At 45.8% G+C, this 23955-nt stretch overlaps 1 protein-coding gene across 8 annotated transcripts in view; it reads left to right on the top strand.

Moving 5' to 3' along the window:
* DGKD (diacylglycerol kinase delta) overlaps positions 1-23955 on the top strand; it is a 109775-nt gene that overhangs the window by 20674 nt on the left and 65146 nt on the right. For 6 of the 8 annotated variants that reach the window (XM_032277860.1, XM_032277861.1, XM_032277859.1 and 3 more), the window contains exons 2-3: positions 12319-12429; positions 13997-14077. In XM_032277860.1, the coding sequence (XP_032133751.1) occupies positions 12319-12429; positions 13997-14077 (192 nt within the window). Of the gene's footprint in view, positions 1-10144; positions 10282-10658; positions 12248-12318; positions 12430-13996; positions 14078-23955 lie in introns of those variants that run through there. The other 2 variants (XM_032277863.1, XM_032277864.1) reach the window with 2 other exon arrangements.

The raw sequence follows: 23955 nt of genomic DNA, 5'->3' as shown, positions 1-23955 counted from the left end.
AAGTGATCTGCCTGCCTCAGCCCCGCAAAGTTCTGGGATTACAGGCGTGAGCCATGTGCCTGGCCTTGACATAGGGTGTCACCCAGGCTGGAGTGCGGTGGTGCCATCATCACTCATTGCAACCTTGGACTCTTGGGCTTAGGTGATTTTCCTACCTTGGCCTCCCCAGTAGCTGGGACCACAGGTGTGTGCCATCATGCCCAACTAATTTTTTAATTTTTTTGTAGAGATGGTGTCTCACTGTGTTGCCCAGTCTGGTCTTGAACTCCTGGGCGCAAGTGATTTGCCTACCTCTTTCCTCCAAAGTGCTGAGATTATAGGTGTGAGCCATAGCATCTGGCAATTTTATTTTGACTTTTTTTTTTAGACACATGGTCTTATTCTGTCACCCAGGCTGCAGTGCAGTGGTTCAGTCATAGCTCACTGGAGCCTAAATTCTGGGTCCAAGCAGTTTTTCTGCCCCATCTTCCCTAGTAGTTAGGACTGCAGGTGTATGCCACCACACTCAACCAATTTTTATAGTTTTTATAGAGATGGAGTCTTGCTGTGTTGACCAGGCTGGTCTTGAATTCCTGGGCTCAAGTGATCTGCCTGCCTTGTCCTCCCAAAGTGCTGAGATTACAGGTTTGAGACACCATGCCTAGCTCCACTTTTCTGTTTTATTTACACACTTGAAAACAGATGGGGCTGGGTGCCGTGGCTCACGCCTGTAATCTGAGCACTTTGGGTGCCCAAGGCGGGAGGATCACCTGATGTCAGGAGTTCGAGACCAGCCTGGCCAACATGGTGAAATACCATCTCTACTAAAAATAACAAAAAATTAGTCGGGTGTGATGGCACACACCCATAGTCCCAGCTACTTGGGAGGCTGAGGCAGGAGAATCTCTTGAACCTGGGAGGTGGAGGTTGCAGTGAGCCAAGATTGTGCCACTGCACTCCAGCCTGGGTCACAGAACGAGCCTCCTTCTCAAAAAAGAAAAAAAAAAAAAAAGAGAAAACATATGTGAAGGATATTATCTTGGAATGTGAACAGTAGGTGTTAGCAGTGGCTGGGCTCTGGATGGGTTTAAGTGAATAAAAAGTAACTCCCAGCAAACAAGTCTGCCATGTGTTGGGCCTTTTAATATAGGACTTTATTTCCACCAAGTGTCAGAAAACGAGTGAGGAAGCAGCTGGTTGAGCACGTGCCAGGGGAGAGGACGTTGAATGCTGATAGTGGCGGCCCTGCCGCACTGTTCTCAGGTGCGTTTCTGTTTGGTGCCTTGCCATCTGAGGTGGGATCGATCGGTCAGGAAGCTGGGGAGGCTGCCTCGAGCCCAGGCAGCACCAGCTTCAGACATCTGGTGTGTTTCACTGACTTCCAAGTTTCCAAAGCGCCCTGTCGCACCCCTCTCATGACACTTGAAAACAATTTATGGAAATTTCCAAACAGACACGGCAGTAGAGACAGTTGAATTAATCACATCAGCCTTGTGTCTTGTTTCATCTGTCTCCACCCCTCTATCCCAACCCCCTTTTTTTCTGAGCATTTTAAAGCAAATTCTCCTGATACTTCTTACAATGTAAAGTATCCCTCTGCTGGAGCAGTTTCCTGAAAGGTCAAGGGTCGAATCCCTTTCATCATAGTGTTCCAAGCCGCACTCAGCACTCAAGTGCTCAATAAACATTTATTGAAAAAGTGATTTCATTCCATAGCTCGATAGGGAGATGGATTTTGTTTTGTAGGTTTCTTGGAAGCTGTGTCTTTCCTACGTTAATGAACCACAGATAGTGTTTGTGTGTTTCGGGATGTCGCTTCTGCTGCTGGTGGTTAAGGTTTATGCCTTTGGTGTGTAGGGAAGATGGGTTTGTGCATAAATTCACTTTCAGAAAAAGTAGGGTGATTGGTTATGGCTATAATTTAGTCTGAACTTGTACAGACAAAAATGGTGAAAAGCAAGTCTTCCCCAAACATAAAAAATATTTTTCATTTACTAAGTATGGAGAGAGTTGAAATCAGACAGATCTGGGCCTGAAGCCCACACCTGTCACTTCTTTGTAGGTGTTCATGTCCTCTCTGGACCTCAAATTCTTCGTAAGTAAAATGGGGCTGTAAGTATTGTACAGGGCAGATTAAATACAGGTTTTACATAAGCTCCTGGCACACAGTAGGCACTCTACAAATACTGATTCTTTCTTCTCCTTGCCCATGGTTCTGCAAAATGGGAACGTTTCCTGGGCCTCCCTTAGAATGTCATTATGTGGATTACATGAGTGATCTCTGGAAAGTGCTTACACTTGAACCTGGAGCAAGTCAGAGCTCAGTTAGCCTGCTGGGTGCTGCCCCTGCCGGGGAGTCCTTGTAAAATCTTGTGTGTGCCTTCCCTGTCATCTACCCTGCTCCCTTTCCCTAGAGGTAACCACTTAACCATTTCTATTATTATTTTGGTTAATCCTTCCTGAGTTCTGGGATGTGAGCTGCGGCCTTCTGGGCATGAGCTATGGCCTTGTTTCTTGCCAGTCTGATGATGCAAATAGTATTTTCACTTAGTTATATTTTTCTCTTATGAGCTAGGTTGAGCATCTTTTCCTGTGTTTAAGGGCTTTTTGTATTTTTTTCTTCTGTCAAACATTGTTTATATTTTTTGCCCCTTTTCTACCAGATTGTTAGTCTGGTCTCAATTTTTATAAGTTCTTTAAAGATTAAGGATATTAGCCCTTTATGGTATTTTGTAGAACTTCCTGGCTGGCTGTGGTGGCTTATGCCTGCAATCACAGCACTTTGGGAGGCCAAGACCTGAGGATTGCTTGAGCAACATAGTGAGACCCTGTCTTTACCAAAAAAAAAAAAAAAAAAAAAAACAGCAAAAAAATTAACACACCTGTAGTCCTAGCTACTTGGGAGGCTGAGATGGGAGAATTGTTAGAGCCCAGGAGGTCAAGGCTGCCGTGAGCTGTGATTGCACCACTCCATTCCAGCCTGGTTGACAGAGTGAGACCCTGTCTCAAAACAAAAATAAAACTAAAAGCTTCCTGAGGCACTGGGATGATTAAGATAAATAAACCCGATTAACCCAGGGACTGTTGGTCTGGGGAGGGAGGCAGCCTCTGTGAAACAGTGACAGCTAGTTCTGCCTGGGGGGAGTCTGGGAAGGCTTCCCGAAGGTGGTGGCATTCGACTTGGATCTCGAAGCTTAGGCGTTTTCCAGCCAGTAGAAGAGGAGCTGAGGATTTCCAGGCAGAGAAAAGTGTATATTCAAAAGAATGGGGAAATAAAGGAGTGGATTGTGTTCAGGTTGGGTAGTTCTGGGAGGGGTGAGAGAGGAGCCTGTCAGATTGGGAGGAGCCCTGTGGGCCACATGAAGGCTTCCTAGACAAGGAGGAAAGCCAGGGGAGGTTTGTGAGTGGGCCCTGGGCTCTGAGACCCTATGCTGCTTCCAGTCCCCGGGAGCTTTTAAAGCTGTAGCTCCCTGGTCCCTCCCATGCTGATGCTGATTACAGGTGGGGTGGGGCCAGTGGTCACTGTTTCTCGAAGCTTGCCAGGTAATTGTAGTGGCAGTTGGGGTTGAGATCCTCCCGCTGAGAGAGAGAATTGTGGCAGCAGGTTGGAGGGAGGATGGACAGAGAACAAACTTGGTGTGCTTAGGAACCACCTGGGTTCTTGGCAAAAATCCATTTTTCCAAGGCTCAGGAAGTTGGGAGTGGAGCAGCAACTTGCTTTTTATTTATTTTATTTCTATATTATTATTTTAATAACCTGAATTCTTTTTTTAGACTAGTCCAGTGAAGTAGTGAGAATGGGGTAAAGAATAGAGCAAGGGGTTTACTCTGTACCTTACTGTGAACCATCATTTGAGGTAGCTCACTGCCTTCAGGCCAGCCGTCACCTGCATTTTTAACAAACATTGCAGAGGTTCTGATGTGTGGTGGTCTGGGTCACGCTTTGAGAGGCACTGAGGCCCAGAGACAAGAGGTAGAACAACTTAGTCCTGAGGTAGGTGGTGCTGAAGACAAGGGGCAGAATCTTCCATTATTTTAACAAATACAACCAATGATCCTAGAGAGCCAATTAGAAATGGGGAGTGAAGGGGAAAAAGAGTTGAGCACCTGCTACTACTTTTAGCTTTGGTGATGCTATTATTAACTAAAGAGGAAATGTGGGGTCACTGAACAGTGAGGTGAGGTATGTTTCAGGGTGGAGGCCTGGCCCCTGGGACACCAGCATGCAAGACTAGATTGGAGTAGCCGTGACGCTGACTGATGGGGAGCAAACTCAGCCGACCCGTCGTTATCAGGCAGGAATGCATTTGGCTGCAGGTTGATGTCATCAGGACCCACACTGGCTACCTTGTGGCCTCAACATGGCTGCTGCAGCACTAGATAGTGTATGTTCATTCAAAGCAAAGGTGGCATTGAGTCTATATGTGTTCCCACGTACCAGCCAAGCACTTGTCTACGTCCCCACCCCCAACAGAACTGCTTAGGTCTCCTTGACCAGGACTGGGGCAATGGGGATTAGCCCTGTGATAAAATTCCGCCCCCCCACCCCCCCACGCCACCACCCCCAATTCAAAATCAAGATCCTGTGAGCAGTGAGGATGTTTGTGCATCTGCATAGGGAAATGAACAGTGTTGGCCATACTGCAGCAAGAGATGTATCCTGGGTTCAGGGAAAGAGGGTGTGAACTCCAAATGAAGGGCAGATCTGGAGCAGCTCTCTTGGGGGTTTGGGCGTGCACATCGCTGCCACTTTTTGGCTTTTTTGGTTTGGTCCTTCCTCACGTTAATGGGGGCAGGAATGAGGTGTCCCTCCTTCTGTCAGTGGATACTTTGGCATAGGGTCTTTGGAACATGGTCACTTTTAATCTTGGTGGCAGTACATTGAAGGAGGAAAACCAGGGTGGTGGCAATGGGGAAATTGGATTATCTTGATTGGTAAGGGAAGGATGACTGTCTTTTTTCCATGGGTTGGTGTTTTGGGGTCTTCAGAAAACCTGTGTTGGGTTCCTTTCAGTCAATGGCAGCACCAGGCTCAGGGCCTGGCTCTGCACAGCTGAGTGGGATTCTGCAGGGCAGCAGTTGCTTGGTGTGCTGTCTCCTGCTGGCCATTGGTGTCATGGAGACACTGGTGTGGCACACATTCCATTGCTGCCCTGGCCTTGCATACTCCCTCAGCTTCTGCCAGGATGCACTAAGATTGGGATATAGGTAGATAACGTGATGGGCAAGTTGCAGGTAGTTCCTGAATGAGGATGAATCTGTGGGTAGTATTTTGAGTAGATACAGGAGGAATTTACTTTTGCTTAATTGATTTAAATCCGTTATCAGCAGACTTCTATGCTGAAGTTTTATTTTCCCAACAAGTATTATTTTCTGGGCTCTGGGTTTGAATCCTGGGTGTGACATTTATTAGCCAAGTGGTCTTGGGTGAATTACTTAATCCTCTGCCCCTTAGTTTCCTAATGTGTAAAGTGGGAATATTACCACCAATTTCAAAATTGCTGTGAGGATTGAAAGATGAAGATGACCTCTGCTCGGGTAGCAGATGTGGTATGTGTGAAGAAGTGTTGAAGATAACCTTTAGGTCTTTGAATATGTTGTGTGTGCCTTATGTTTTATGAACAAATTATTTTCTGATTGTTTCCTATTTGTGAATCATGGTGCTTATCAACTGCAAACCACAGACAAAGCTTTGAGATAGAATTGGAGAGGCCTGGGATTTCTTTTGAGACCTGTCATTAGCTGTTCAACCTTGGGCAAGTTACTCAGTCTCTCTGTTTACCACTTTTCTTATTTGTTGACTGGAATATTAGTTTCTGTCTCACAGACCACAAGTGTTTGTTCTGTTAAGAAGACAAGCAAATATAAAAATACTCATGAAAATTTAAAGTGGCATGCAAATTGGGCTGGGTGCCGAGGCGGAGGAGTGTGGATCACCTGAGGTCAGGAGTTTGAGACCAGCCTGGCCAGAATGGTGAAACCCTGTCTCTACTAAAAATATAAAAAATTAGCTGGGCGTGGTAGTGCGAGGCTGTAATGCTAGCCAGTTGGGAGGCTGAGGCAGGAGAATCGCTTGAACCTGGAAGGTGGAGAGTGCAGTGAGCAGAGATTGCACCACTGTACTCCATCCAGCCTGGTGACACAGCCAGACTCAAAAACAAACAACAAACAGACAAAGGGATGCAAATTGATAGCAGTAAGTTATAACAGCTTCTTTCTACTGAAACATTTGTATGTTAATTTTTTATGCTAGTATTTCCACTTTTTGGGGGGCTTTGTGAATTTGGATGATGTTGCTTAATTAGCACAGTCAGGTTTCTGTTTTACCTGCTTTGTCGTTGAAAGACTGGGAAGGTCTAAGGACATAGATGGCTGAAGTGGACATTTGGCTAATTTTCACTCCTTTCTCCTATTTTTTGTCCCCCTCCCCAGTTTCCCAGCTGTCTGCCTCCAGCCTCTCTGTCCAGGTCCCTCTGGGCAGGCTGTGGCTTGCTGCACTCAGCCTCTGGACATGTGTCTTTTGGTTGGCCCCCTCCATTTTCTTCACCCCTGTGTGGCAGCTGTTTTTCATTTGTTTTTTCTTTTACTGGGTAAATGTGGAAATCCTCACTCCTTACATGCTGGAGACATGAACGCTAATAGTCTGAGATTTTGCTTCCATTATTATGTTGGTTATGTTTTTCCCTTTACCGTTTTACTTGCAGAATAATACATGGAGTATACACATAAATTGTGAAGCACAGTCATGGACTGTGCACCCATGGACCCACCTGTACAGGCGAGCGCCAGGGTGCCTGCCCATGGGCTCTTCTGTGGCACCCCCCAGGGTTAAGCATCCTTTGGGGTTTAGTCTCCATTTGACTTACTCTTCTGGTAAATGCCGATTCACACTTTCTACCGATTTTCTTTTTGGTCATTTTTCTTTTTTATCATTCTGCGGGAGTTTGTTTCCTTTTTATTTTTTCTTTTTTTTGAGAGGGAGTTTCCCTCTTGTCACCCAGGCTGGAGTGCAATGAGGAGATCTTGGCCCACTGCAACCTCTGCCTCCTGGGTTCAAGCGATTCTCTTGTCTCAGCCTCCCAAGTAGCTGGGATTGCAGGTGTCTGCCACCATGCCCAGCTAATTTTTGTATTTTTAGTAGAGACGGAGTTTTACTATGTTGGCCAGGCTGGTCTCAAACACCTGACCTTAGGTGATCCACCTGCCTTGGCCTCCCAGAATGCTGAGATTACAGGCATGAGCCACCATGCCCAGCCTGTTCTGTGGGAGTTTCTGCTGTATTCTGATTACTGGCGGCTGTCAGCGGTAGTATACATATTTTTCCTCACCTCGGCTTTGCTTTCCTCTTTTTTTGAGGTGTCTTTGATGAGCAGACGTTCTCAATTGTAATATAGTTGAGTTTAGCAGTCATAGCTTGTGTCTAATGTTTTTTCTAATTATATTTAGGAAACTTTTTTCAATTCCAAAGTCATTGGAAATTCTGTATCATCTGCCGGACGTTTTCAAGTTCTGCCTTTTGCTCTGTAGCGCATTCAGAGTCTGCCAGGAGCTCACGAGTGTGGTGTCCTTGGGTAACCTGCCATCTCAGCCTCTTTGCTGAAGTCCCTCTCCCCACAAACCCTGGTTTGCAGTGCCGCCTATTACACATCAAGCTTCCAAATCTTCGGGTGTCTGTTTCTGGGCTACCTTTGGTCCCCAAATTCCCACTTATCTTAATTTGCTGTAGGGATAGTTGAAGACATAAGCAGATATTTACTTACAGGAATATCCACTGAAGTTCTGTTGATAGCATTGAGAGAACGGGAAGCGTTCTAAACGTTCTGGCAGTGGGAAGCAGGTGAATGATGGAGGCGAGAGTGTGTGGGTGCAATGAGATACTCTCTAGCCGGCAAAAATGCATTTGCTGATGTGGCTATGTGGTGATAATATACGTGACAGAAAAAATAGCAAGGTCAAATACCGTATGTACAGTATGGATTCCATGTTCATAAAAAGAAAGTTGTAAGTTGGAAAAAAACCTGTCATTTTGCCTTCTCCCATCCCGGTCACGCTCAGGGTGATTTGATTTGGCTTTGACCCCATCAGGCCACCACGTTCGCTCTGGCAGGTCCTGGTGACCCCCTGGTGGCTGCGTCCTTTATCCTCATCTCAGTTCTCATTTATGACCTCGCTGCTGCATTGGACAATGTCGATGCAATCTTCTCGACGCGCTCTCTCCTCTCCTGTGCTTCTGTCCACTTTCTTCTCGTTCTCCTTTTCTGGCTTTCCTTCCTCCTTTCTGCCTGATGTTGGTGACCCTGTGTTCCCATTTCCCTGGGCCTCTGTGCACTCCATGCCTTCTCCTTGGGGGCCCTTGGCAAGGCATCTCCTGCGTTAAACCTTCTACGTTACAGACCCGCAGAACTGGCTGTTGGCTTACACTGAATTCCCCTGGCGACTTTGAGGCCCACAGACTGAGCACGTCCAGAATGAAACCCACACCCTCTGCAACTGAGCCACACTCTTCGGAGTCAACCTTGATTTCTGTCCTGACTCCTCCTCTTCACTTTGGTCAATTGTCACATCTTTCTGAACATTCTCATGCCTATGTCCATCTATCCCCTGCCACCCCAAACTCTTGTCACCAAAAACCCCCTATGCGAGTTTCTGGAGTGTTCTGCCATCCTCCACGTTTCAACCCCCTCTTCTTTCCCACACTGTGGCCACAGTCAGCTTTCCAGAGTGTATTTCTGAGCCACCACTGGACTCTGTTTCTAGCCCTAAGGAGCAGCTGCGGGCCTCTGGCTGTCCAGCCCCTCCTCCCTGGCCTGCTCAGACACCTGTCGTCTCAGGCAGCCTCCCTTACAGGGCATTGCTCACTGCCCTGTGCCCCACATCCCAAAGCACTCTGGCGTGCACACATCTGCCCTCCTCTGGTCTGAGCTCCTGCCCATGTAGCCCTCAGCACCCAGCGTAGTGGCCAGCACCTGGTGATGCGGCTGTGTGTTGGAGGAAGGAGTGGAGGAAGGGAGGGAGGAAAGAGATCTTCACTGCCTTCCCAGAGAGGGGGCAGCTTCACCCTGTGACTGGGCCTGCTTGTCCCATCCAGACAGAGAATGCCTGGCAGGTGGGTGTTTGACCTGGGCTCGGGGAGTCCGTTCTGGACTTTCTCTGCCTTGTGGTTTGAAGCCCCTTTCAAAGGCATTCTCAGAGCTGTCTTACTCTTAAGCAAGGACCACTGGAGGCTGGCACTTCTCCCCAAGCAGCTCCACGTGGTAGTCTTGGGTCTGTGGGTTCGGCATGTGTCTGTTGGGTCACTGGATGACCAGGACCCAGGACCACACTCCAGCTCAGGCCCAGTGCTCTCGCTAGCTTCCTCCAGGGATCCCAGCATTGGGATTGGTGTCTCCCTTGTATTTGTGGGTGGGCACGTGTTCGCTTTCCTCCTGCTGCTCTCTATCTGACTGGAGCTTGAGAGTTTTCTTGGTGCTGTGTGTATTGCAAATTTGCCTCTGCTGGGAATAAGGGCATCCGAGACAGCTTGAACAACAGTTGGCCCATTTGTTTGTGCGTAGAACCCAACAAAGTGACTCTCAGAGTCCAGTGGCCTGGTACGGCCCGAGCGAACTGTGCAGGGGTCCGGCCCTTTCACTCCTGACTCTGCTCTGGGGGGCAAGCAGAGGCCTTTTCAGCCGAGCAGCGTTTCCTGTGGGTGCCTTTCACAGCTGCCACGTGCAAAACATAGCACATTATTTTGGGGTGTTATTTTCTTGACCACTTTTGGTTCATTGCTTTTGACTAAACGTTTAAAAATATTCTGCAGCATATCTATAGTATTCACAAGCAGCGAATCAGGAGAAGAAATGCAGTTTGTGTGAAGGCTTCAAAGAAATCATGTTCTTTATCTTTTCCCCAGCCTTTTCCGCTGAAACCCACCAGTCTTTTTCTGAGCACTCTTGTTCTATAAATAGAGCGGCAGCTCTCCTTGGGCAGCCCAAGATCGCAGACTCTCATCCGCCCTCAGAAACAGAGAGAGAGAGAGAGAGAGAGAGAGAGAGAGAGAGAGTGTGAATGTGTGTGTGTGTGTGTGTGTGTGTGTCTGTGTGTGTGTGTAGTGTATATGGTGCAGTGAGTTGTGTTTTAATTTTGCTTTTCTTTTATGTATGAGATGTGTAGCAGGAGACACAAGAAAAAATACTCCAGCATCTGTCCTTTAAAGATAACTTATAACTTCTCTGGGGTTTGGCTTGTTGGTTTTGCTGTCTTTTTTTTTTTTTTTTTCCATTTAGAGAAGAGATGGAAGTGATTACTTTCCCTGCAGAGGTAAGGAAGATGGATGGGGGGCCAGGAGAGATGTCTTCACAGTGAGGCCTTTGAGATCATCAGAGCAAGGGTCTCATGGCATGTTTCAGGCTTCCATGGATGGCATTGTTCTGTGCAGATGTATTTGAAATGAGTGTCATCCATGCGTGCTTGAATCTAAAAAGGATATTTGGAAACAAATACCATTTCCCAGTCCTTCACACTGAAGACTGCTTTCTGTCCTCTCGCTACGAGGATCAGAGGCTTTCCCTCTGCCTTGGATCACCCTTGCTCCATTTTGGATGGGATCTCAGATGCTAGCTGTAGCCTGGGGATCCCTGCTGTCTCTGGGGGAGGGGGTAGGGTTGGGGAAGTCACTTCTGGAAAACAAGCCTCATCAGAATGCTTGATCGTTGGATAATGTTGGGCTCCTCTCTTTTTCCTTCCTGGCACTCTTTAATTACTGGGGAGAGGGTGGGTGCCTTCTTCAGAAGTGTGAGGTAAATGTATAAGCCAAGAATGAGTCAGTAGATTTCTTCAGCAGCTCTCCACTGCACTTATCCTCTAGAGTTGGAAAGGGCTGGTGTTGTACCACTGGGCCAGTGCTGAAAGCAGAGTTCACCTTGATTGGCACGTGCTGGTGAGCAAGGAGCTCTTGGAAGTGGTCATGCATGCAGCCAGTTCCCCCCAACCCAGCAAGGGCATAGTGAGGGTGGCCTGTTGCGGGATAAGGAGAAGAGACCCCTGGACACTGTGCATTGGCCTGTGCTGTGCTGACTGGGTGTGGTCCTGGTGCCTGTCTACATGTTGATGGTATGTGGGGCTGGGGGCTTTCTACAGTCTTCCTGTTCCACTCCCTCTCCTGTTGTGAGCGGCCGGTGGACAGACCAGACAGTGCAGTGTTCTGCTTTTGCATTCTGGCACAGGTGGGGACATGAGCCTTCTGTGACTTGCTCTTGCTGGTTCTATCTTAGGGAGTTTTAAGTGTTTATAGATACCTAAGAACTTTGTTCGTGCGCTGTTTAAAACATTTACATAAAGTGCAGAGATATATGGGATTCAGTAATTAAGCAAAAGATTCTCTGAATCAGTGTGCTTGTCTTTGAACAGAATTTTTAGGAAGTCTCCCTCCGTTTCCATGCTGAAGCTCCTTGTGGACTGGGCATTGCTGTGAGCTGGGGCATAACATAGTGTGTGAACGCTGAGAGCCAGGTTCTTGTCTTCATGCATTTTGTTCTTTTTGACTGTGTTAACGGCTCCAAGTACTTCAAAGCATCTCATGACCAAGTAACTCCTTACATATTTGACATCTCGGTGACATGGGCCACGTAAGGTAGGAGAGCAGCTCTGGGAGAAGCAGTGCCCCTTTCGTTCTTGGCTTTAATTGAGCCAAGGTGAGTGGACTGTAGAATCCATTTCTGGATTCTCTTAAGAGAGAATCTTGTGTTATTGGGTGAACTCATCAGATTTTCGGGTTGAGAGAAGTTTTAGTGTCTGTGGCTGAGGTACTTCCCTCTTATGTGTGTGTAGATGCACACGCCTGGCCTGTGAGTGGTAGATTGGGCTGAGGGTGCAGGCCTGGAGCTGCTGAGCCCCAGAGCAACTGACGTAGACAGCTTTGGCAGCAAGATCCTGAGAAATGGCAGGGGGCCAGAGAACACAGGGACAGGGCCAAGAATAGCTGAAAAATATCAAATGCCGAAGTTGGAGAATGCACTGCTCTGTGTCCTGGTGTCCTCCCAGCTGCTGTGTATTGTGGTCCTGTGAGCCTCAGTGTCCCTTCAGCACAACTACAAGAGCATCCAGGGCACACCCTGGGCCCCTGACACCCCCACCCACACAGGCATGCATTGCCCCTTAGGGGATAAGATTGGTGCAATCCCCCATGCCCCCAGCAGCGCACTGGGCCTGTGCATAGGTCAAGGTCTGGTGAGAGTGTGAGAAATATTTTCTCTTGGAGACAAGAATGTGTTTCAGCCACAACAGGGTGCGTTTCAGTCGGAAGAGTGAAAGGGCACCTTGAAATGCAAGTTTATGAATATGTTTCTGTACTTTCAGACCATCATCAAAGAGGGGATGCTGACCAAACAGAACAATTCATTCCAGCGATCAAAAAGGAGATACTTTAAGCTACGAGGGCGAACGCTGTACTATGCCAAAACAGCAAAGGTGAGGCCCATGCAGGAAAGCACACATGAGGACTCACGGGAGGGTCCCAGGGGAGGAAGCGGGATGCTGAGTCCGTCCTTGTATGGGAGAAGCTTCGATTTTCAGATCTGTTCTTGCCAGTGAGTTTGTAACACTCCACACTGTCAGGTTTTATTTATCTCAAGGCATGCTTTATTTCTTATCAAAATTAATTTTTATTCATTTTCCTTTAATGTCATCTGTAATGGGGAAAAGGAAAAAGTCACAGAAATAGCCACATTACAATTGGATATCTTTCTTTCAGAAAGGTGGGGGGATCACAGGGATATAAATCTTATCTTCTTAATGTTAAATAATTATTTAAGTATATTGAGCTTCTTGGTGCGTGAACAGAAATGGGAAATTCTTTATTTTTAGGCTTTCTAGCAATTAACCTTTTTTCTGTATGCCCTATCGTAGGTAGATTTAAAACTGGAAGCACCGAGTGGGTGCTGCTGGAGAAGGGGGAGCCAGTGAAAGTCACAGATTACTGCCATATTTAAGTGAATGTGGTGTTAGACTTCAGACACCAGTTGTTGGCTGGGATTCTGAATATCTGTATTTTTGTATCAGTATTGGTGTCATTAGTAATATTTTGATATTTAAGAAATATGGAATTTGAATCATTTACATTTTGAAACATATCCCTGGAAAGTTATTGCATTAAAATTTGAAATGGAACAAAGCAGCTTGTTTAGAAATGGTTCTGACAACTTCCCTCACTTAAAAAAAAATGACAAAACAACCTTTTACAGTTAGCTCTTGGGGTGAGGGGAAGGGGAAGGTTACTTAAAAGATTGAGTCTCTTTTCTGAGTTATTAGTTTGATCTTCTCCAGGATTCCACATAGAGCCATCGTAAAATAGAGGGGATGGTATAAGGGAAACAGGAGGCAGGGGCTACTCGGGGGGACTGGGGGGAATCGAGAGGGAAACAGGAGGTCCCCAGGCCTGATTCCCAGCCCTGCCCTGGAGCATCTCTCTCTCCAGGATCAGGCTCCTTCTGCTTTGCTCTCTTGTTTCCTTTCATGGCCAGACCCCTTCTAGGTGGACCTGCCTCTCTTTCCCATAAGAATTTGTTGTAGCTAGGACCTTTCCCCTCCATGTGCTCGCTGGAGGAACGAGCCGGAAGGACATAGAATCCTCAGTCCGGACCCCGGCCTTCTCTCAGCTAAAACACTGTGTGAGAACATACTTCACATGTCAAAGGGAACACTGGTATTGATGGTAATAAACACAGAAATAACAGCATTGAGTTCTTTGCTTTGGTTCTCTCTTTCTTTTCCTCCACTGATGCAATGTCAAATAAAGGTCGTGGATTAAAAAAAAAAAAAAAATTATGGCACTATACCTGTGAGCCCAAGCTTTTGGTTATAAGCAGGTGGGTGGGTTAATTTGGATTGGCATATTGATTGGATGCTACAGTTTCAAGGTACTTGGGCATCTGTGGTTGCTTGGTAGGGATCAGGGGGTGTGGTGGGCAGCGCTGGCTAGTGCTTAGGGATGTACCTGTCTTTGCGTGCCTTAGTCCCTGTGTTCGTCTCTTTCCAGTCAATCATATTTGATGAAGTGGATCTGACAGATGCCAGCGTGGCTGAATCCAGCACCAAAAACGTCAACAACAGTTTTACGGTAAGATTCCTGAGTCATGCCTTTCTTGATTCTTCACTGCATTTGGCTTTCCATTTTGATTTGAACACGTGTGCAAACAGTTCTAACAGTTTCATTCTCTTCTTTCTGATTGGAGTGATTGCTGGTAAAATTAGAATTTAATGCTAAAAGCAATACTGTGGTTAGAGAATAGGAGAATACCTGAGAATTTGACATGCATAAGCACAGAAGGACAATAAGGACCAAATAAATTTTTTTAATGTGTTTTGGTTCATGTCTTATCATCTGTGTGTAGAGTTTTGTTTTTGTGATTAATGTAGAATATTTGGAAAATGCAGAAAAGTATGTTAATGCAATAAAAAGCAGCCACAATCCAGCCACCTCAAAACATAGAGTATTAATATTTTGGTGTATTTATTTATTTTTTCCTTTTTTACATTTAAATTTTCTTCCAAATTTAGAAAAGTTATATAGGACTTTCTGCGAAAGTTCTGAATGCACAAAATCAGGTGATTTCACCACTTAGAGGTGGCCAGCTGCTTACTCTGGAGTGTTTATTTTGTATAATTGTGTCTTTACCTACGTGTACCCATGAGATCATGCTGCACCTTTTTGTTTACACCTTTCTCCCCCCGCCCCGAAGACATTTTATACTAGACATTTTCTCATGTCAGCTGATCTAAATGTTCATGATAGTATTAGTGGCTATAATAGCATTTCCTTGTATGGTTTTATAATTTAGGCTTTATGGGCTGACTTTAGAGCCTCCCTGTATAAGGCATGACTCTAATAACAGCACTAGAATTTTTAAAGCTGGTTTTTTTTTTTTTTTTTTTTTTTTTTGAGACGGAGTCTCTCTCTTGTTACTCTTGTTACCCAGGCTGGAGTGCAATGCGCGATCTCAGCTCACCGCAACCTCCGCCTCCTGGGTTCAGGCAATTCTCCTGCCTCAGCCTCCTGAGTAGCTGGGATTACAGGCACGCGCCACCATGCCCAGCTAATTTTTTGTAGTTTTAGTAGAGACGGAGTTTCACCATGTTGACCAGGTTGGTCTCGATCTCTTGACCTCGTGATCCACCTGCCTTGGCCTCCCAAAGTGCTGGGCCTCCTAAAGCTGTTTTTTAATGCTATTAAGCCATCCCTCTAGACATAAAGTATGCCTCCCAATTTTAAAAATTATTCTTTTATTATTCAGCCAAGGTCAGTCATTTCCCTCATGTTTAGGATCTGACATTTGGGGTTAGTATTAGCTTCAGGTGCTTTCAGGTTTTGTTTTATTTACTGATGGATTCGTTGTTGATGTTGCTGATACAAATGGATTTTCCATCCTCTGTCTAAACCTCTGCTTATTTTGTGTTGATGTAACTGCTCTTAGTTTATTCCTCATTTTACTTGGAATATTTGTAGTTTTCTCTATTATTTTTACCAGGTGGGATTCCTTTTTTTGAGATGGAATCTCCCTTTGTCACCCAGGCTGGTGTGCGGTAGTGTGATCTCGGCTCACTGCAACCTCTGTCTCCCAGGTTCAAGCAATCCTCATGCCGCAGCCTCCCTAGTAGCTGGAATTATAGGCGTATACTATTATGCCCAGCTAATTTTTGTAATATTAGTAGAGACAGGGTTTCACCATGTTGGCCAGGCTGGTCTCGAACTCCTGGCCTTGAGTGATCTGCCTGCCTCAGCCTCCCAAAGTACTGGGATTACCAGCATGAGCCACCGTGCCTGGCTCTGAACATTAATTTAGATGTTCATTTTGGTTTCAGTTATTCGTGGATTTCCTAATAAAAAAATTATTCTTGGCAATGTTGAATTTTATTCCTTAATCTTATAATTTAGAATTTTCCCATTGGTATGTATGCATTTGTTTTGGGTACAAAGGTTGCCTTGTTACACTTTTAAAACAATTGTTTTTTCTGTTTTTCATTTTAATGGATGCAGAGTAGGTGGACATATTGCCTTTGTTGTGTTGTGATTTCAGAGTTAAACTAACCCCATAAAATTCATTTAGTAACTTTCCATGAGTTTATGTTTTCTGTAACATTTTATGTAGCTTTGGGATTTGTTGTTTCTTAAGTTTGAAAGAGTTTATTTTAGATTATTTGTCATGAAGACTTTTTAGGGAGGTTAAGGCTGTAATTGAAATAAATCCTAAGATATTTATTTCTTGCATTTTGATCATTTGAGCCTTTTTATTTTTGAGTCCATATCTGTGATTTACTTTCTCACTAATTCCACACCTTCAAATTTAGAAGCATGTACTGTTATGTCGTTTAAATACCTATGTCTTTGGTTGGATTTCCTTTGCGATTCTGATTTTTTTTGTTTAGTTTGCTTTTCTTGTCAGATTTCTTAAACTCCAGCATTTTTGTTTTCTTTGTTTTTAAAGAGAACCTAGTTCTTAGATTATTGAACAATTCTACTTTTCTATTTCCTTTCTTTCTTTCTTTCTTTTTTTTTTTTGAGACAGAGTCTCACTTTATTGCTCAGGCTGGAAGACTGGAGTGCAGTAGTGTGATCTTGGCTCACTGCAACCTCTGCCTCCCAGGTTCAAGTGATTCTTCTGCTTCAGCCTCCTGTATAGCTGGGATTAAAGGTGTGCACCACCATGCTCGGCTGATTTTTGTATTTTTAGTTAGAGATGGGGTTTTGCCATGTTGGCCAGGCTGGTCTTGAACTCCTCACCTCAAGTAATCCTCCTGCCTCAGCCTCCCAAAGTGCTGGGATTACAGGTGTGAGGCATTGTGTCAGGCCCTACTTTTATATTTTCTAATTCAGTGTCTGCATTTATGTGTACTTTTTTTTTTTTTTTTAAAAAAAAAGATGGAGTCTTGCTCTGTTGCCCAGGGTGGAGTGCAGTGGCACGGTCGGGGCTCACTGCAGCCTCCACCTCCTGGGTTCCAGTGATTCTCCTGCCTCAGCTTTGGGTAGCTAGGAGTATAGGCACATGCCATCATGCCCAGCTAATTTCTGTGTTTTTAGTAGAGTCGGAGTTTCACCACGTTGGTTGGGCTAGTCTCAAACTCCTGACCTCAGGTGATCCACTTGCCTTGGCCTCCCAAAGTGCTGGGATTACAGGCATGAGCCACCATGCCTGGCCGTGTATTGGTTTTTATCTGTTGTAACTTAGGAAATATGTTGTTCAAGTCCCCCTTATGATCTTGTTTTTTATCACTTGAGCTTCCATAGGCTGTTAGTGAGGAGTTAATCTCTTTCAGGCCAATTACATTTAATACTTTGTCCATGTATTTCTAGCAGTTTTCATCTTCCCCCATTTTGAAGTTTTGTTAAGCATGTAAATGTTTAAAAAGATAATACCCTCAATATTGAGTAATCATTTATTAATAAAGATTAATAAATTAGTAGCATTCTTTTTTTTTTTTTTTTTCTTCTCCGGGCAAGGTGTTGCTCTATTGTGTGGGTTGGAGTGTAGTGGCATAATTATGGCTCATTGCAGCTTTTAAACTCCTGAGCTCAAGTGCTCCTCCTGCCTCAGCCTCCCAGTTAGTTGGGACTACAGGTGCTTGCCACCATGCCTGGCTAATTTTTACACTTTTTTTTATAGAAAGTAGTTCTCACTATTGCTCAGGCTGGTTTCGAACTTGGCCTCAAGTGATCCTACTGCCTTGGCGTCCCAAAATGCTGGGATTAAAGGAGATCTTTTTCATAGTGAACAGTTTGTATCATTAACCATTCTCTGATATTAGCATTTCTAAGTCTTTTCTTTGTTCAGAATTTAGTTTATATATATACCTCACCCCCACCGCTTTCCATCCTAACTTTTATCTTTAGTTTTTCTTATTATTTTGAATTTAATTCTTTTTTTTTTTTTTTTTTTTTTTGTGTTTTTTTTTTTTTTTTTTCCCGGGGTGGGTGCAGTGGTGCTGCCATGGCTTACTGAAGCCTGGACCTCCTGGGCTCAACAGATCTTCCTGCCTTAGCCTCCCCAGCAGCTGGGATTACAGGCATTGCCACCACACCCAGCTGATTTTTTATATTTTGTAGAAATGGTCTCTAGACCAGCCCTGGCTGGCCTCTAACTACTGGCCCCAAGTGATCTCCTGCCTTGGTCTCCTAAAGTGCTGGTATTGCAGCCATGAGCCAGTGTGCCTGGCCGAGATTTAATTCTTGCAAACAGTATATTGTTAGAATCTGTTTTATTTTAGTCAGAAACCCTTTGCCTTGTAAATATTATGCTTCATTATTTTCTGCTGTCAGGATTCTTGCATATCTGATTCCTGTGTTTTGTGGCTCAACGTATTGTGCTTTCTTGTTTATTTATTTATTTATTTTTGAGACAGGGTCTTGCTCTGTCACCCAGGCTGGAGTGCAGTGGTGCAGTCATGGCTTACTGTAGCCTCAACCTCCTAGGCTCAAGTAATCTTCCCACTTCATCCTCCTGGGTAGCTGGGATAAAATAAAAATTATCTGGCCACACGTGACCATGCTCGGATAATTTTTGTATTTTTTGTAGAGAAGGAGTTTTACCATGTCACCCAGGCTGTTCTTGAACGTTGGGGCTGAAGTAATCCACCCACCTCGGCCTCCTGAAGTGCTGGAGTTACAGACGTTAGTCACCTTGCCCGGCCATGCTTTCTTATTTTAATGCTCTCTTGGTACCTCTCTTCTACCTCTCTTCTGTCTTGTCTCTTAAACGCAGAAGAGCCGAGCTCCCCTCCCTTCCCCTCTTTTTCTTGTTTTCTTTCCTTTTCTTTTTTTTTTCCCCTTATTTTAAGGGACAGGTCTTACTCTGTCACCCAGGCTGGAGTGCAGTGGCATGATCACCATTTACTACAGCCTTGAAATTCCAGGCTCAAGTGATCCGCCGGCCTTGGCCTCCCAAAGTGTTGAAATTGCAGGCATGAGCCACCACACCTGGCCAAATTTTCTTATGCTAGACCTGTTTGTAGCCAGCCCATATGGTGGCATCCTTTTTTTTGGTCAAGCTTTGTGTATTACTGAGTGTTTAGTCACAGAGAACATGCTACTCAGTGCTTTGTTTCGTAGCTATTATTTAGTTCATATCAAACCATGAAAATGAAAAAGTACTGAAGAACATGGAAGAAAAATAATGCAGAATGGTCTCCTTTCCAGAAAGGAATCGTATGTGGTATTTTGTTAGTGAGCTCTGAGGACATAGTGTTTACCAGTGTTGGTGCTGCAGGGGCGTCGGGAGCAGGCTCAGTGCTGTTGCTGTCTTTGAAGGCATTTCTGCTCGAAGTCTCAGAGTTGCCTTCTCTCTTGTGTGTTGCTGGCTTTGCTCACTGGTTGGTCTGGTATAGAGCAAGCCTGATTTCTTCCCCACTCAGCTTTGGGTTTTCCAGCTTTGAAAAACTATCTTTCTTTTCTCTTAACACTTAAAAAATAATTCTGGTTCATGGCAGGGCTGGTTCTTGGTCTTTTGGAACTTGGCTTGTTTATCCAGTCATTGTTTTGGCAAGCATTTTTTGGGGGGGTCTACCCTGGGCCACACACCATGCTGAATGCTCAAGTTTCAATGGTGGGCAGACATGGAGAGGAGCTTCTCTGCATCAAGCTTGTGTTCTGGTAGGGGATCAGATAAGCACACACATAGAGCCTTAGGTACAGGCTGAGACAAGTTCTGATGGAAGAGCACCACATGCTGCCTGAAATGTGAAGACCCATGTGGTTGCGGGGAGGGGCTGGGCAGTCTGAGGGGAGCATGAGCCTGAGAGAGTGTGTGTGCCTGTGTGTTCCTGCATGTGTGTGGCTTGTGCAAGTAGGCCCCTTTGGAATGGGGCAGGTGGAGGGACCAGCAATGCGAAGGCCTTGGGGTGGGGACACAGTGCGAGTGTGCAAAGTGGTGGAAGGGCCAGGGTGGCTGGCAGAGGACAAACCGAGAGGACACCAGAGGAGACCAGGGCAGGGCTTTGGACTTACTCCTCAAGGCGTGGACTTCTGTTGAATAGTTTTATTTGGTAAAATTCCAGATTTGCAGATGTCAGAAAGTTCTTCTCTGGCTGTAGAGTGGAGGGTGAACTGGAATAGGAGGGGAATTTGTAGGATTGTTAGGAGAGAGTGGAGTGGGGAGTGTGGAGGTGTCTGGGGGCAGTGGGCAGGCTGGTGATCAGGTCAATGGGGGGTGGTGTCAGGCTTCTGCTCAGTACAGCTGCAGGCTGGTTGAGTGAGCTCAGGAGTGCAGAAGAGGACCTGGGCTGTGGGGTGTTGGGGAAGGCTTATCTTCCATGTCTGTCACATTCTTTAGTCTTATTTTATTTAATTAGTGGGTTTTTTCCTAGTTCTAGTTATCAAAGTTTTTATATTGTTTACTACATTTACTTGCAACCTTTCTTCCCAGCTTCCACCCCTGATTCTGACATCTTTTGTTTTTATCCTGGCTTATTCTTATTTGATAGGTAAAATATTTTTTAAAAGTTTTCTGTTTAACAAAGTCATTCCCCCCATGGAAAGATTTTCCTTTGATCATCTCCATTTTCCCTTGCGTTTTCAAATGTTTTCATTGACTTAGGATTTCTCCCCTGATTTATTAATCTTTGAGCATGTTTTAGTGATTTTAGTTGTTGTGTTCAAGTCCTGTGCTTGTTTGTTTTTTTTTCTGAGACAGAGTCTCACTCTGTCATCCAGGCTGGAGTACAATGATGCAGTCTTAGCTCACTGCAACCTCCATCTTCTGGGTTCAAGTGATTCTTGTGTTTCAGCCTCCCGAGTAGCTGGAATTACAGGCACCTACTACCACACCTGGCTAATTTTTATATTTTTAGTAGAGATGGGTTTCACCATGTTGGCCATGCTGGTCTCAAACTCCTGAGCTCGAGTGATCTGCCTGCCTTGGCCTTCCAGAGTTCTGGGTTTACAGGTGTGAGCCACCGTGCCCGGCCATGTTTTATAATCTTCCCTTAGCAGCCTAGAGCTATGGAACACTACAAGATTATAGGGTCCGTTAGAGTTTTGTGCTTTTCTTTATTTCTCCAATTCAGTGTTTTTCATCATTTTTAACCCATGTCTTCTTTTGATAAAGGATTGATGAATTTTTATTGCCTCCTTTAATGTTGTTTGAAATTTCGAAATACAGCAAAAAGGAATAAAAGCAATAGGCTTTATTCTCACCTTCCCCCAACCCTCTTGGACAGTTATTTCTGCCCACATTCCATTTGGTCTTGTTTGTTTATAATATATGCTACATGAGAGCAAGGATTTTTGTCTGTTTTGTTTATAGCTTTACACCAGGTGCCCAGCACACAGTAGGTAAACATAACTCTTTGGTGAAGAGTGGCTTGGTCACCTCCTGTTTAAGAATGATTTGGGCCCTGCCCCTCATTGATTCTGCTCTGCAGGACGCTTCCTGGGGCCAGATGCTGTGCTTCGCCACAAGATCAGGTCCACCTTCATGCGGGGCACAGTCCGTGAGCGTCGCAGCAGCCACGGCAGGGCTGGGAAGGAACTGACGTGGGGTGCTTCTCTGGGCAGGGCATGAGGGACCCTGCCTGTGGTAGGGGTAGGGGATGAGACCACACTGGAGCTGAAGAGTGTGGTTGTGGGTGGAAGGAGTGCTTCTTGCCAGAGAGAGTGGGTGTGGGAGGTGCACTGGGCGTGCAGCCTCAGAGGCAGGAAGTGCTTTCCAGGCTGGGGTAGGTTTGGGCATTTTTGTCGGAAGTTTGGGGAGCCACTAAAATTTTAAAGCAGGGTGGTAAAGTCGGGTTTTTGTTAGAAGACTTTGTCTGCTGCTGAGGTGAGATCTGCAGGGAAGAGGTGGCTAGGTGGATGAGAGGGGTACAGAGGGGCCTTAACCCACCCCCCCACCAACATGAGGATGCGGACAGCCTGGACAGGCTTATGGAGATGAGAGATGGGGCCTGGGGAAAACCACGCACTGCAGGTAGGCAGGGTCCCTGCTTCTGCTGTTACTGGTGCTTTTTTCTTTGTTTTGGGTGACTCTGGGAATTAAGTATTAATAACAGTATTGAAGGAAAATGGAATAGTGGCCATGATGCATGCTTCCTAGAAAGCAGCGCTGTACACAGTGGCACGATCACAGCACCCCTGCAGCACTCCAGAGGCTTGGTTTCTTCTCCTCACCGGAATGTTTTGGTATCACTGGCCTTTCCAGTTCTAGAATGTCCCCTCAGAGAGTGACTTCATGGTGGCTGGTATCTGTCTCTTGTGAAGGAGGCAGAATCAGAGGTAAATTCAATTTAGTGAAGATTTTTTAGAAAAGGGGTTCATCACCCAAAGTGGGTGTGGGTGCTCCCAATAGCCAGGCTTCGTCTACAGGACAGCAAGAGGCAGTAGAGGCCTGGACTTCGGCCAGGTCCTTGGAGGGCAGGGAGGCTGGAGCTGGGAGAGAGTGGTGATGCATGGTGGACATTTCCACTCCCACAGGGCCCTTTGCCCTTCACACCCAGTGCCCACTGCCATGCCTGAGACGCCTTGTGCCTGGGCCTCCCTGGGCCTCCCTGGCCATCTGCTGGTATGGCCACTCCCATTTGTGGAAGTGCTACTTCCTAACTGCCTCTCCTCTCATACCTCTCCTTCCCTGCCCCCTGCCTTGGGTGGGATGTGGGCAGGATATGGTTTGAGTCCATCTCGGGCTCTGGTTTTGTGGGGCACACATCTGACTCCCTGAGTGGGTGGTATGGTGCACAGACCTGAGCTCCCTGAGCTCCCTTGGGTAGCCCTGACCCCCGCTCAGGGGCAGGGCTGTCTGCACAGCTGGAGGGCAAGGCCCAAGCTGCTGTTCCTGGAGAGCTAGAGCTCGACAGGCCGGGCTGTTCAGGAGGCTCGTGGAAAGGCTGATTCTTCCTCAGTTGTTCCAGCTGAATGTGTGTGGCCTCCTGATGTTGCATGTTCAATTGCCTTTTACCTCCTTTATGGGGGAAGTTACATGCTATGCATATTTCCAAAGTGTGGGCTCCCTAGAGAAATCGGGGACTCCATCTTCAAATGTCCAGGGCCTGTGTATCCTCCACCAGATAGAAGACCCGAGGCAGCAGGACTGGGCTCCTTCTCTTCTTTTAATCTCTGAAATGTACAAGACCCTACAAGGCAACTTCGTGTTTAAAGGTGAGCCAGAGTGTGAATCCCAGCTCAGCTCTTCCCCGCAGATGACCGTGGGCAAGTCACAGAACGGCTCGAAGCCTCTGTTTTGTCATCTGAGAAATGGGGCTAGTAACCTGCCTTGTGGGGTGGTTTGGTTGTGAGAACTAAATGAGTTACTGAATGTAGGCATGATACATGTGTTTGTGCCTGTCAACACTGTGATTATAGGCACTTACTGATTGTTTATGCAGTGAATGAATTGAAAGCAGTAAACCAGTTTCATTTATTATGTTATTTGGTACTTGGAAAATTTTCTTCTAGTTTGGCAAACTTAGGTTTCATACTTTTCCTGTGTACTGAATAATAACTTTATTTGAACAAAATCACTTTGAATTCCTCCAGGTTTTGCTGGGCTTCAGTTAATTTGGCTGTATCATTACTACTCCCTGGGTCATGGCAGCAATGGCAGCTGAGGTGAACCTTAAAGAGGAAAGACAGGTTTTACTGGAATCTGCCTGAAATACAGAGCCATTCAGAAGGGTCCTGTCCATTGTTAAAAGCGCTGTAAATCAAGGCTCGGTGAGGTGGCTCACGCCTGTAATCCCAGCATTTTGGAAAGCTGAGGTGGGTGGATCACCTGAGGTCAGGAGTTCTAGACCAGCCTGACCAACATTATGAAACCTGTCTCTACTTGAAATACAAAAATTAGCTGGGTATGGTGGTGGGCTCCTGTAATCCCAACTGCTCAGGAGGCTGAGGCACGAGAGTCACTTCAGCCTCGGAGGTGGAGGCTGCAGTGAGTTGAGACTGCATCATTGTACTCCAGAGTGAGGCTCTGTCTTAAAAAAAGAAGAAGAAAAAAAAAGCGCTGTAAACCATCAAGG

The sequence above is a fragment of the Sapajus apella genome, unplaced genomic scaffold, assembly GCF_009761245.1.
Source record: "Sapajus apella isolate SASKATOON/1434 unplaced genomic scaffold, GSC_monkey_1.0 scaffold10, whole genome shotgun sequence".
In the NCBI taxonomy this organism is placed as follows: Eukaryota; Metazoa; Chordata; class Mammalia; order Primates; family Cebidae; genus Sapajus; species Sapajus apella.
Note: the sequence above shows the minus strand (reverse complement) of the source record. Positions and strands in the feature narration are given on the sequence as shown.